Source organism: Danio rerio, chromosome 12 (assembly GCF_049306965.1).
Source record: "Danio rerio strain Tuebingen ecotype United States chromosome 12, GRCz12tu, whole genome shotgun sequence".
NCBI lineage: Eukaryota > Metazoa > Chordata > Actinopteri > Cypriniformes > Danionidae > Danio > Danio rerio.
Window position 1 is genome coordinate 33,385,001 of NC_133187.1, and position 15,454 is coordinate 33,400,454.

General features: G+C 35.8%; 1 protein-coding gene across 3 annotated transcripts in view; it reads left to right on the forward strand.

Annotated features, from left to right (window-relative positions):
• The first annotated feature begins 4,802 nt into the window (after positions 1 to 4,802).
• Positions 4,803 to 15,454, forward strand: part of gpam (glycerol-3-phosphate acyltransferase, mitochondrial) — a 40,002-nt gene continuing 29,350 nt past the window's right edge. For all 3 annotated transcript variants that reach the window (XR_012388065.1, XR_012388066.1, XM_009306794.5), the window contains exons 1-2: positions 4,803 to 4,930; positions 14,199 to 14,330. Coding sequence is in view for 1 of the 3 variants with exons in the window: in XM_009306794.5 (XP_009305069.1) it covers positions 14,232 to 14,330 (99 nt within the window). In the remaining 2 variants the exon portion in view is untranslated. The remainder of the gene's footprint in view (positions 4,931 to 14,198; positions 14,331 to 15,454) is intronic.

A 15,454-nucleotide genomic window follows, 5' to 3' on the forward strand; every position in this document is an offset into this window, starting at 1 on the left:
CATATCAGGTGTGCATGCCGTACTAAAAACAATGCCAAAAATTTGTGCCATCTTTAAGTATTTGTGAGGCTTCACACGATGATCACGTGGTAAGCACACATCCATGACAAACTTTCAACATGTCTTAAAAATCAATAATGAGAAATGAGCAAAAGAAAATGTGTAAAATTATGTCCAGAAACAAAAGTAGTGTTTGTTGTTGCTTATATTTCAGTGATTAATTCATTTGGGACTATGGGGTTGTCATAAGCACTGCTTTTTTTTTACCATGAATTAAGATTTAACACTTGTAATTGAGAATCTGGGTTCATGCTGATTTTTACATTGTGTTATGAAACCATGTTGTGAAGGAGAGTTACTTTTATGGTAAGGAAAAATAAACATTTCAATAAACTATTTTTTGAGAGCAATGGTAGTGTGTAAAGAAATTGTAGTGTGCTTATTTTTGCATATTGATCATATTATATCATATCATATTGCATAAGTCGTTATTGCGATCAAGCACCTTCCTTAGGTTTTCGGATTTGCATATTATATTTTTCCTGAAGAACGAAAAACTTTTGAAAAAATTTTTATTAATTTTTTTTTCATTAATTCATTCATTCATTTTCTTTTTGGCTGAGTCCCTTTATTGATCTGGGGTTGCCACAGCGAATGAACCGCCAATTTATCCAGCATATGTTTTATACAGCGAATGCCCTTTCGACTACAACCCATCTCTGGGAAACATCCATACACACTCATACACTCTCATACACTACGGACAATTTAGCCTACCCAATTTGTGGAGTTTGCATGTTCTCCCCGTGTCTCTTACGATCCAAAATTGCAGTATAGGTGAATTAGAGGCCATAGTATGATTGTACATGCAGATGCGACATTGTATCAGTGTTTCCCAGTACCAAGTTGCAGGTGGAAGGGCATAAGCTGCATAAAACACATGTCGGAATAGTTGGTGGTTCATTCCACTGTGGCGGCCCCTGATAAATTAGGGACTAAGCCAAGGGAAAAATAATGAATGAAGGTTTATTTAAAATGTTGGTGCATTATTCATTCATTTTCTTTTCGGCTTTTTCCCTTTATTAATCAGGAATGAACCACCGTTAGTGTATTGACATTATAGAAATTAACAATATGCAATTTAGAAATGCTCTGTTTTAAAAGTAAATCAAACAAAGATGCCAGTATCTTAATATAAAATTTACTTTTTTAACAGTGTAGGCTTGAAATGAATAATCCTGGCTTTACATATGCATTTTGCAATAGACAGAAGTGATGAGAAAGGGCAATGCAAGCTGTGTCACTCTGAATACTGAAGCAAACTAATGTCAGAACCAGATGCCTGATTTGAGACTGTTCTGAAGTCATAATCAGATTAGCTGTTCACAGTGCAGTATAACTAAGAATTAATTCTCATTAATAACAAAAATTATTTACTTTTTGTTTTAAGTAAGAACTGCATGTGCAAAAACTCTTCTTCTGTGTTAAAAGTCAAGCAAGGTACTTTTGTTTTCAGATTTATATACAGTATAAGCCTAAAATCATTCCTTAAAACCAAACCTCCATCCTTTACAGAGACTACGAAATAAGGAGAAATGTTGGAATACTCACACTAGCACAATTAAAGAGGAACGTGTCCGGAATACATATGCAAATGTTCTTGGTACTTTCTGAATACACAATTAAGAGTCAGCGGGATGCCTGCAAGATTTAAAAAGACTGCTTGAAGGCATCAACACTGCATTCAGATTAGTAAAGTGAATTTCATGCAAATTTTCTTCAGAAGTTCAATCAAGGAGCTTTATGTTTATCTAAAGATCAAGCACACACAATATATGTAGTGATCATCTGATAGGTCTAATCATCTAGAGTCAGTCCTGCAGAAAACATTTTATCCATTGCTTGTTATATAGGAAAAATTTAGTTTTAATTTGTATGTATATGTATGAATTACTAGATGGTGTCTATGACTGACGACAGTGTTGCCAGCATGTATTTAGAGGAAGTTCCTAAATGCAGGCAACTATTCTGGGGTCGCCACAGCAGAATGGACCGCCAACATATCTAGCTGCCATGTTTTACGAAGCGGACACCCTTCCAGCTACCATCACGGAGAAACATCCATACACACTCATTCAGACACAAATATTACCGACAATTAAGCTTAACCCAATTCACCTATACCACATGTCTTTGGACTTGTGGGGGAAACCGGAGCACCCAGAGAAAACCCATGCGAACACGAGGAGTACATGCAAACTCCACACAGAATGCCAACTGACTCAGCTGAGGCTCAAACCAGCAACCTTCTTGCTGTGAAGCGATCGTGCTACACACTGCACCACCATGACTCCCATGCCATTCATTCATTCATTCATTTTCTTTTCGACTTAGTCCCTTTATTAATCTGGGGTCGCCACAGCAGATAATACCGGCAACTTATCCAGTGCATGTTTTACACAGCGGATGCCTTTCCAGCCGAAACCCATCACTGGGAAATATCCATACAAACTCGTTCACAACGGACAATTTAACTTACCCAATTGACCTGTACCACATGTCTTTGGACTTGTGGGGGAAAACGTAGCACCTGGAGGAAACCCACATGAAAGTGGGGAGAAGATGCAAACTCCACACAGAAACGACAACTGACCCAGCCGAGGCTCGAACCAGCGACCTTCTTGATGTGAGGTGACTACCTACTGCGCCACCATGTCGACCCTGTATTATGTTGTGTTGTATTATATTATATTATATTATATTATATTATATTATATTATATTATATTATATTATATTATATTATATTATATTATATTATTCATTCATTTTTCTTGTCGTCTTAGTCCTTTTATTAATCCGGGGTCGCCACAGCAGAATGAACCGCTAAGTTATTGAACAAGTTTTTTACGCAGCGGATGCCCTTCCAGCCGCAACCCATCTCTGGGAAACATCCACACACACATACACACACACACACACACACACACACACACACACACACACACTCATACACTACGGACAATTTAGCCTTCCCAATTCACCTGTACTGCATGTCTTTGGACAGTGGGGGAAATCGGAGCACCCGGAGGAAACCAACGCGAAGGCAGGGAGAACATGCAAACTCCACACAGAAATGCCAACTGAACCGAGGTTCAGCGACCTTCTTGCTGTGAGGCGACAGCACTACCTACTGCGCTTCTGCCTCGCCCTGTATTATATTATATTATATTACATTATATTATAGTATAGTATAGTATAGTATAGTATACCATAGTATATTATATAGCCACTGCTTTAAATTAACTTTAGACATTTTACTTCAAACTCAAGACATTAACAAAGACAAGACATACTACAAACTTCTAAGCCAATGGCTATGGTAGAGAAATCTGACAAAGAGCATTTCTGATTGGCTAATTCTCCATCTGTATTAAAAACTGATGCTGTTTACAGTATGACAATTCCTTCCACGAACAATACATAGTCACTATTATGAAAACAAAACAGTGTCACTGTTTTGAGGAAATACATTATTGAGATATTAGTCATTATTATAAGAATTTTACAGACTCCTATTTGTTTTGCGAATATTAGCATACAAACAGAATTTTTGAACTGGCCTAACAGTTAAATACTCTATCACTTTAAATATAGCTATGTTTAAAGGGATAGTTTACTCTAAAAATTTAAATATAGCCTACTGACTGTTACTCAACCTCAAGTGGTTCCAAACCTTTATGAATTTCTTCTGTTAAACACAAAATACATTTAGAAGAAATGTTGACTTCCAAAGTAGGAAAAAATATTACTAGAGAAGTCAATGGATACAGGTTTTAAACATATACCAAAATTCATTTTGTGTTAAACGAAAGAAAGAAAGAAAAAAAGACAGAAAGAAAGAAAGAAACTTTTCCTTTAATGCAGGGTGCTTTTTCTGATCTGAATCTTAAATATCAATTATTTAAAAAGAGATAATATAAATATACATTTGACCACCCCTACATCAGTTCATTGTGGACGCATAATCACACCAATCAGCCTGTTAGGCATTGATAGACAACATTACTGTTCACAAGACTTTTCCTCATAAAATAGGTGTTTGTTTCTGTATAATCTAAATGTAAAGTCAAATTAGATGTGTAGTTTGTATAGTTTGAATTACAGTAACCTTTAAAATAGCTAATCAAAGGATACTGTGGATCAGAATACACAAAATATCCCTCAGTACACTTGAAAACTTAAATACCTTTTTGCAAGTGAAGGGCATAAAAATGGACTGGAATGCAGCCCTACACTTCCTGGATAGAAAGCCACAGTCCTGCACATATTAGCTTTAATCCTAATTAAACACACCTGATCAAACTAATTAAGTCCTTCAGGCTTATTTGAACTTAAAGTCGACAGGTAAGTGTGTTGAAGCAGGGTTGCTGCCGCTGCCCTCCAGGAACTGAGTTTGACACCCCTGTCATAAAAGTTTGAAATCACCTAGGAGGGGAAAAGTTAATAGTGAGTACATTTTCATTTTTAGGGCAACGATCCTTTTAAATGTATGCTACGTTGTTTAAAAAGGCATCTGTCTCTTTAAGTAACGTTAACCACATGGTCATATTTGTTAGCCACTCCTGACACTGAACTGAATTTATTGAAAAGAAACTGAAGAGCTCTAATGTTTCAACCTTGTTAGTTTTAACTTTTCACCCAATCTAACGACGACCCTTAGTGGTTCTAAATTGAATTACAGGACGACGCGGGGGAGGCGGAATAAGCCCGGCTGTCATACATCTTTTCCCCTCTGTGTGCAGTGTCTGTCAAGTGCACTGCTGCCTATAGGTTGTGTTGTGGGCAGTTTCAAGGACGAGAACAGGCTCACAGTGCGCAAAAAGAGGTCCATTTTAAGAGTGATGGCGCATCAAGAGCATTTTCTAAAGGTAAAACTTTTCTCTTTCCACACCAGGCGTTGCCTACGTATTTCCTTTAGTTTGATGCATAATGAGGGGTGGGCGCATGGTTTAGTTAGCAAGCTAGCATAGGGGAAAGCGGCTGCTCGCTGAGTATATCGATTCAGCGAACCGGCAAAACCACATAACTGTAAATTTATAATGATTCTTGGCGTATATCATGTATAATATCAAGCGTCATGTATACTGAATTGTATTAAGAATATTGTAGTATGGCTATTAATTTACAGCACGCCGTTTACAGTTAACTAAAGGCTGAATAGACAGTGCTGTAGGGCGAAACGTCCTGACTCTGCATGCGACTCAGGCGATAAGACTCTTGGCAGTTCACTCGAGCTCAGCGTGCTAGAGTTGACAAAGACAGTCAAATGCGATCTGATAGCATGAAGCTTACAGTAACGCCAGTCTTTACAGCAGCACGTGCATTCGATTAAACCTAATAGATATAAATAGGGTATAAAAATACGCTCTGATGGTTTTGACCCAATGTGAATGATCTTTTTAACAAATTAACTGAAAGGGCCGTTCGGTAAATATTGATGTTTAGTCTTAGAAGGTCAAACCAATAAATGTAACTAGTAATTTATTTTATATAAAGCATTTTAAATGCGTAGTATGTTGTAATAACAAACAATAAATGAATGTGAAAGTAGATATGTATTGTATATGCATGTCTGTGTGTGTAATATATATATATATATATATATATATATATATATATATATATATATATATATATATATATATATATATGTATATATATATATATATATGTATATATTACACACACAGACATGCATATACAATACATATACATGCATATACAATATATATATATATATATATATATATATATATATATATATATATATATATATATATATATATATATATATATATATGTATATATATATATATATATGTATATATATATATATATATGTATATATATATATATATGTATATGTATATATATATATATATATATATATATATATATATATATATATATATGTTGAAAATCTTTATATATATATATATATATATATTACACACACACACATGTATACACAACACATATCTATTTTCACATGCATTTAATATATATATATATATATATATATATATATATATATATATATATATATATATATATATATATATATATATATATATATATATATATTTTTTTTTTTTTTTTTTTTAATGAATCTGTAACCTTTTAACTTGTTATTAGTTGGACAGGCCAAAATCACATTATGGCGGTAAAGCCTGCTACTGTACACGCCAGGTCAGTTTGTGTTGGATAATTAATAACATTAGGTATCAGATATCACAACAACACGCCACTAGTGTCCAGTTACCTTATATAAGACATTAGAGGGATAACCTTCCATGTTGACAGTATTGTTACATTGACATTTGGTTTTACCATTTCATGATAAGATTTTCTATGATATAAAACTGTAAATTTAGCTTTTACCTTATTAAAAGTAATTTGAAATTCACTGTGACAAGTCCACCACAAATTGCTCGTTATTTTTATTTAACTCAAATGTGACGCTTAAAGATGACATTAAATATAAATGTGCATTTTCTAAACATGTTCACAACATTTTAAAAAGCAAATGTAAGTCTAAAACGCTACAGAATTTACAAACCAAATATAAGTTCATACCCATTGAATTGACACAATATAATGAAATCAACCCATAACATAACAGAAATGCTCTTAATGCTTGTGTTCTATATGCATGCACTAGATAATAGTTTAACACATTTTGATGATTTGTTTTACTTGCTGTACATTTGCAGTTTCTTTCTATGTACTGAAACAGTAAAGCATCCGGACTGTATGGATAAAACAAATGGGAGCAATTGCCATTTCTCAAGATCAACTGCCCCTAGTACTGTAGCTGGGAGCATTTCTGTTGGGTTTTGGTGATTCATCTGTGCTGTGAACTTGTGTTTGCTTTTAATTAAATTTTATTGTGAGAAACTGGGCCACCGTTGGTAACAGTAACTGTAGTTTTATTGTTAATGTAAATATTCACATGGACCCTTTCTCGTTTAAACCAGTTTCCCAATAGTGGAAGTTGGGTAAATGTAGAATGCAGTAAATGGGAGAGTACAACATATAATCTTTTATTGTCATATTTGCAGAAATGATAAAAGCAAAACTCTACAATGACATTATTAAGACTTTCAGAAAAAAGTAGTATGAGAATGCATTAGAAACACCTTGCACATGTGATAATTAGTTTTTTTGTAATTTGATGCAAAGATGATATAATGCATGTAAATGCATATAAATCTACATACATTTTTAAAAATCCAAATATTAACAACTTTCAGTCTTAACAGTCTTTTGAAAACGGTCCATTAAGTACCATGTTAAGTTTGCTTGAGTTTTTTTTTTAATTATTTATTTTCCCTGACTTATTAAAATCCTGACTTTCCTGATTTAATATGATTGAGTCTAATTATATTAACTAAATTATGAAGTCTCTACTAACTGATCTTAATGCAAATAGTGAAATCTCACAATGTTTTTAATTAATACTTGAAAACATTTGTTATTAATGAAACAAACACTTCAACTTCATAAAATAGGAAGTGTGCTGTTATGATTTAGATTATTTTAGTACAATATCTGATTATTACTTTGTATGTGTGTGTGCACATGATTTTTCTTTCTTTTTTTTCTTTTGTAGTCCAGACGAACAGATTGCTAGACAGATTAACCCACTGGCCTGCATTACTGTGGATTTACTCATCAGATTCGATTATATTTAAAGGCAGCTACTCTGGCTTACATCACTTATAACATACAGTGTGTGTTGTGGAGAGTTTATGTGATGAATGAAGTGATAAATAAAAATGCTCTAATTCATACTAAAAACAGTAAGCAACGTGACTCTAATTTAGCACATATTGACAACCTCAGTGGTTGTGAAGCAACGAAGTACTGCTGTAGGTCATTGAAGTCTTAAAAGATGCAGAAAGGGCCATTCAGCAGCTTTTTAAAGTTTCACAGCCAGTCCTGGGCTATTTTTCACTCTGTCTCTCTGAGCAGGTCTCCTCTCTGCGGGCTTTGACATCTAGCCAGAGTTTTTCAGAAAGCTCGGCCTTCTCTTCTTCTTTCACATCACTGTTCTGGTTGCCCATTGGTGTAGATCACATCAGACAATGCAGGCAGGGCTTCCAGAGTTCAATGAACTCTCGTTTAGCAGCTGCGGCGTGGCTCGCTGTACGCCTCCCTCTCTCTTTCTCTTGCTCCCCTGGCCCGTTCAGCATGTGCTCTGCGTCTTGCTTGGAGTTGTTATTCACTGTGGAACAGATTATCCCATCTTTTCCCTCCCGTCCTTTCGCTGGCTTGGTTTGCTCCAGTCATTCATTCAAAGAACGACTCTTCTGCTGACCTATTTCCACCCTAATGAGAGCATGTGATTGAGTGGTCTTAATTACATTACTGTCAGCCAAGAACTATGGACAAAACAAAAGTAATTAAAATGTATTTTGATTTCCTCTGAAACATTATTAAATCTTTATAAAGCTTTTGGCATTTAGAAGTGGGATATTTTTAGGTGACCGTCATGACCAGAGATGGACAACATGTTGGTTATTTGCTATTGGATATAATAATAGTTCCTTATAGCTATATAGCGCATTTCTGGACACTCAAAGCGCTTTACACATTTTTGGGGGGGAATCTCCTTATCAACCACCAGTGTGTAGCATCCACCTGGATGACACATTGGCAGCCATATTGCGCCCAACTGCACACCACACACCAGCTGATTGATGGTTATAAAGCCAATTATGATATGGGGATGTTTAGGAGGCCATGATGGACAGAGGCCAGTGGGCAAATTTGGCCGAATGCCAGGGTTAAACCCCTACTCTTTATCAAAGGACATCCTGGGATATTTAAAGACCACAGAGAGTCATTACCTCGGTTTAACATCTCATCCAAGAGATGGCACTCGCTGAGCAGTACAGAGTCCCCATCAATATTCTGGGGCGTTAAGGCTGATTCATACTTCTGTAGCCTGTGCACGATCACATAGCCCTTGCTGTGGCTGACGCTGATGCTAAAGCTCACCTCTCAAAAAATGTAACTACACATACAAATGACAAATAGTGCAAGCTCTGTGATTGGTCTGCTTGCTAGCAGTGGCGAGCGTGGGCGGTGCTGAGAGCTGCAAGCTCGATGGAACTAGGGTTTACAAGTGTCGAGTCCCGTAACGGAGCATCAGATGGAAACTTTTGTTTGGTGTTTACCTTTTAATTAAAGTTGTCTGCCGGTTCCCACCTCTGAATGAGCGAGTTTTAGCTACTTTTACATTAATGTAGCATTTAGAAAAAAACAAAACATCCGTAAAAATCTCGACACAGAGGACCATAAAAACCTACTGCCAGCTAGCGTTTCGGAAGCGACAACACAAACAGCACGCAGCAGTATAAATGCACAACTACACACTGCATGAGCTGTGGGTCATGCAGATCACTCGACGCAGAAGTATAAATAAGCCTTCAGGACCCACCAGATCGTAGGTTCACCAACACCCATTCTGGCAGCAACCTAGCTTTCCCATGTGGTCTCCCATCTAGGTACCGACCTGACGCAGTCCTCCTTAGCTTTAGTGAACGATCATGTGAAAGTTGCAGAGTGCTATATCTGCTGGCATGAAGCTAGCTGCCGGATATTAGAATATATTAGAACTTTGTCAGTGCTGCTAGCCTCGTTGGCGGTATGTGTGGGACAAAATATCGATATGGTATTATATTGTGATAGCTTCGGCTGCGATACATTATCAATACTCTCAAGTATCGATATTCATTTAAATGTACAAAAGATCTAAAATAATTCATCAGTATTGTACTGCAGCCATTTACTGCTTTGGCTGCAGTATATGCAGAGCTAAATTAGTGTCTTAAATTTACAGAAAACTAGAAAGCAATACATTTGCTAATTTAAAATTTTTTTTAGTTAAGGATCCCATGAAGTGCTTTGAATTATGCATTTTTAATAGATGTTTGACATAATCTCAATCGAAACACAAAGAGACAGTTTCCTTACCTTTTTTAAAAACAGCCAATAATGTTTTGTTTTAAATCTTCTAACTCTGAATTTTGTCACTGTTTTGGAAAGAGCTGTGAACCTACACTGGTCTCACGGACATTGACGTGCTTTCCATACACGGTTTTATATTTTCTTCACAGCAAATTCTTTTATTAAAATGTATGAATGTATTTAAATTTATATACTATTTGTAATGCAATTTTGCTATTTAATACAAACAGTCAGATATATATAAACTTTACCTTTTTAAGCAACACAAGCATTTATAGCAATTAATATAAACAAATATACATATTCAGCTCGCTTGCTGATCCTTGTCTACCAAGTTCTCTTACACCCCTTTGATAGGTCACACACAACAAAAATGATTGGCTCTTGCGTGCTGCGCTCTTCACAGATGAGTGACACTGATAAGCGGCAGCGGCGATCACAGCTGATCCATGATAGACACGGTAGAGAAAACTCTGCAGGCACCAGAAGTATTCGATGTAAAACAGCCGAGAGAAGAGGAAAAGTCATGCCAGCAGGTCAAATGGGCCCACAGTGAGAGAGAGAGAGAGAGAGAGAGAGAAATTGAGTACCTTCATTCTCTTAATGGCAGTGGAATAGGGGCTTCTGCTGTAAGTGTCAGTGAAAGACTGTTCCAGCAAACACACACGCCTCCCGACATTGCGCATATGAGATAAATGACGTCAGTACATAATAACCGGTTATGATTATTACTGAACCGATACCGAATTGTCTGCGTCTGAATCGATTAATTTTGACATCCATAGTTTTGAAGCACACTAACTATTCGATATCTTAAAAATTAACAATACTGATACTAACATCTAAAACACTTTATTTTAATTTCATGGGACTGCACATCCACTTCTGCAAGCTTGTGTTGTCGTGCTCCTGTTGCAAGTCTATAACATTTTTCCCTTTCATTTACAAATGTCGTGATATACCATGGATGTTTTTTGTGAAATCATAATCTATCATTATCGGGGTTAAAATATTATGATGATATTGTATTATGAATGGACATGCCAAGTTCGAGACCTGGCTCATGGGCCTTCTAGCTCCCAATCTCATCCCATCTTCCTCCAACTTTGGTTTCTGTTTATATGCCGTCCTATGAAAATAACATTTTCTACATTTACTTGGTAAAACCCTAGCAACTATTTAGCAACAAGCATAACTTGCAAACTATATAGCAAAAATGTACACCAATAGATTTTAGCATACATTTCTGCACTCTCATTTACTGTATTGTGAAATCTAGTTGCATAGATCAGATTATTAATGTTCTACTGAAGAAAATCTTGGATGACCTGATGGAAAATGAATGAATAACAAATTTTTATGTTCTGTGAAAATGATTTACATGTCTACAATGATGACTTGGAGCGTGCCTGGCATTATAGAGGCCTGTCTGCAGTGTTTTGCTACATTACAGTATAAAAATAATCAAAACAAATCCTTAATCCCATTCTTTACCAATGACGCACAAAAGAACCAAGAATAACATATCACAACCTCAGAGTATTCAGCCGGTGCACTAAACGCTCCCACTGCGGCATCTGTAACGCCCTTGTGAGCTGCTGATATGGTGTTTTGAAGAAGTGCAGTCACAGAGGAATTAAGATGAACATAAATGTAGAGACAAAATTGAGACAGCTGAGAATGTGCTTGACAGCAGAGGAACTGAAATCACACTTTGAAGCTCACATCTTGTTTTTTTGACAGCGATGCCACTTCCTCCTCCTCACCTTCCGTAAATATGCTAGTAATGCCACAATGACTTTAAAAGATAAATGTGTGGCTTGTTGGTGAGAACGATGCAGTGCACTGAGCATGTGCAAATCTGTCATGTGGTTTTATTTTAAAGGGTACATTCTGCACCCACAAGTTGGCTCAGGCATTTTTTTTCCACTGCATGTCGTCCATAAATATATCGCTTTCCACAAGCACAAGCAATGATAAGTTTACCTCTGACCTGAACAGCTGTTGTATATTGTATGCTTCATCAGGCCCCCCTTTTTATTGCAGTGGGTTTTTCACAGGCAGGAGGCTATAGCCCTTTAACATGACACCTGAGAGTGGATACTCTCATCCATGGGTCAGCAAATCAGCAGATAAAACAGAGATTATGTAGCTTAGGTCACCCAGGACATTATGGTAGAGGTGCAAAAAGGGACGTGTGTCCTCTTACATTGCACGTGCTCAGTTTGGCGAATGTACATCTGAGGGTGATTTGTGTATTTTAGGTTGCTTGTTAGTAGGCATAGGCTGTTATGATTTCTGATGGTATGATAACCTTAGATAATAGCATCACGTTTTCACAGTATTGTGATTACTGCTCTAAAATAGATCCTTTTTAAATATCTGGGTAAAAAAACTTTTTTCTCCTTTCAACACTTTATTTTATTTTGAGAAACATTTTAAGTATTTTGGAGCAGTAAACATGTCAGGCTTAGTAATTAAAATGATTTATTTCTTTATTTCTTATTATTACTTCTGCGTTCTTCTTTAGTTTTAAAAACACAGATTTCTTTACAATTTAAAATGGCATATTTAGATATCTTTTCTGCTAGAGATACTGTTGTCCTAAAAAAAAAACATAAATAAAAAATCTTACAAATATCATAGGAACAGTATAGCAGAAAATGTTTTCTAAGACTTTTCCAAATCGCGGTATACCTTGAAAATGGTTATTGTCTCATGCCTACTTGTCAGTAGTCAGAGTTGCCGATACATAAAAATCCATTCTATCCAAATTTGAGCTGATTTTTAAACATCTTTATCTTTATTGGAGGTGTCAGTGGTTAAAAAAAACACTATAGTTTTTACTATAAATGACTTTGAAAAATAGATCTGCTTGCAGATATTGCAGCCTCAGTTACTTTTTTACTTTGCACTTTTTTGTTAACATTTATTATTATTTATTAAGGATATGGCTTTTCACGTTCTGATTCCAATGCCTGATTATTACATTGTTAAAATGACTACAATAAAATGAAACCTTTAATTAATGTTTACATTTTAAATAAGTGGCAAGAGGAGTGGAATGCATTGGAAAATATTAAATTGTATGAAATACAAACTGAAATATCAAATAGAGTTTTGAGATATTTTAAGACTAGATTTAATCAAGTAATTTTTACCACATGTCATATTGACATACAATATTAACCTATGTCTTTTTTCTTAAAGATGAAGACCCCACCTAATGTTTGTACTGCACAACTCCCCTTACAGTAAAACACATTTACTGGACTGTCCTGCTTTTAATGATTCCAGAAGGCTTTTTAATCAAATGAACATTTTTAACAAAGTGACACCAAAGTATTTTTTTAGAATTCTTATCCTGTATTAACACTAAACAAACTTTTTTTAATAAATGTATTCATTTGTTTGTTGTTAATTTTATATTTATTATTGAAACATTCTTGCCATGAAAATAGCCTTGGCTGCTGACATGGCATTAAATAAAAGATACATTACATAATTAATATAAATATTCTTAAGAATAAATTATTATGTGTTTTTTGGAAGAGTGTATTTGCATTGTGATGATATTATCATTCATGCATTGTACAATGAACTGAACTTCAACTCTGAAAACTGGACTGACACAGTTTCAATTTACCAGAACTTCTATGTTAAGCTGCTTTGACACAATCTACATTGTAAAAGCGCTATATAAATAAAGATTTTAAGAGTTAATGAGTGGCATAAAATGGTCTTAAAATGACAGTAATATGGTATATCACTATCTATTGTGGTGTAATATATCATACAACAAAAAAGTAGATATCTTGACAGGCCCTGCTTGTCAGTTTTCTTTGCCCCCAGGCAATAAAGAATACAGACTGAGCTGCATTGATCTGCAGTCAAGTTGTCTTTTTCTTTCTGTAATCTTTGTCAAAATGATCAGCTGGACTGAAACCACCTCAACAGGTTTGGCAAACTTTATTTGTTTGCTGTGATTGGGTGGAACGCATCATGCGACATTCCTGTCATTCAGCTATAGTTAAGCTGGAGGTGCTGTGAATAATGGCACAATGCTTTTGCGTTCTGGCTTTCTGTGGAATATTTTGACCTACAGTACAGAGGGCAGCAACAGACCCCCTCTCATTTTCTGTTTTTCTTTTCCTCCTGCAGTTTTGTTGTTGATGTTTGGTTTGAAGAGAGGGGATGGACGTCCACATGGTTCTAGGGGGTCCAGATAACATTCTTTTGGCCAATAATCCTGACACGGGAAGTGCCTGTCTCAAGCATCCCTGTGAGGACCAGGTAAGCTTGGAGAAAAGTAGCACCTCCGTAGTTACAGTGGTTAAACATGCTAAAATTTAGGAATCAAATTGCTTTTTTTCAAGGGATGCTCATTTCGATTAATTTTGCCAACTCACAACTGCCGCTCATTTACAAATATTAATTGTTAACTGCTCAGATTAATATTGAATGATTATTATTTAATTAAAAAATAATAATTGATGTTTATTTGTGTCTGACACATTAAATATAGCATTTTTAAAAATTCTGATTTATTTATTATACTGATAACAGAACATTCTCACACACCTGTAGTGTTTCCAACAGAAAAAAGAAAAAAGAACAAACTAGGTAAAAAGAATAAAATAAAAAGCCCTGCCCTAGATATGTTTCACTTAAATTACAAATTTAGATTACTAAACGAAAAAACAAAGAAAATCCTATTTAAGATCCAACATAGGCTATTTTTTCCACTCGTATGTTTTTTCCCCCTCAAATAAAGATAACAGGCTTATGACGGCAAATCAATGCCAATATTAATCGAGCGCAGCGGTGATGTTTGCGCGCGAGGAGAAGTGAACCGTGAGCAGATTACAGGTCTACACGCTAGAAAACTACAGCTTGCGAGCGCATAGGGGATCTTCACGCGCGCGCTCAACTGATCCAGCGCGAGAAAACAAGTCCCGCGCGCGCACATCATCATCTGTGCGCACGATGGACACTCTCGCGAGCGAGGTCATGCCTACAGCGCGCGCGCGCAATCAGTTCTCTCCACTCGCTAGCTGGTTCTTCTCTCTGCTCGCGCGAAACAGATTTGATTTTTGTCAGTCCTGGGGCGGGACTTGGTATACTTGTTATCTCTAACGCTATTGGCTACTCTGCCTTTCCGGAAGTTAGCCGGGATTGGACTCAGGTAAAAGATCACGCCATTAAATATATATACAATTTGCAAGTCATAACCATAAGAAACTTTCTGAGAACTTTATGAACTTTATGAGAATTCAATCTCGAGAAACAGTCAAATAATGATAATTAATCTTCTAAAATAATGACTTGCATTCTTGTAACATGACTTTCTGAACCCATTTGATTTGTCCCGTACAGCACTTCTGGTTTGTTGTATTTTACTTCATTATTAACCACAA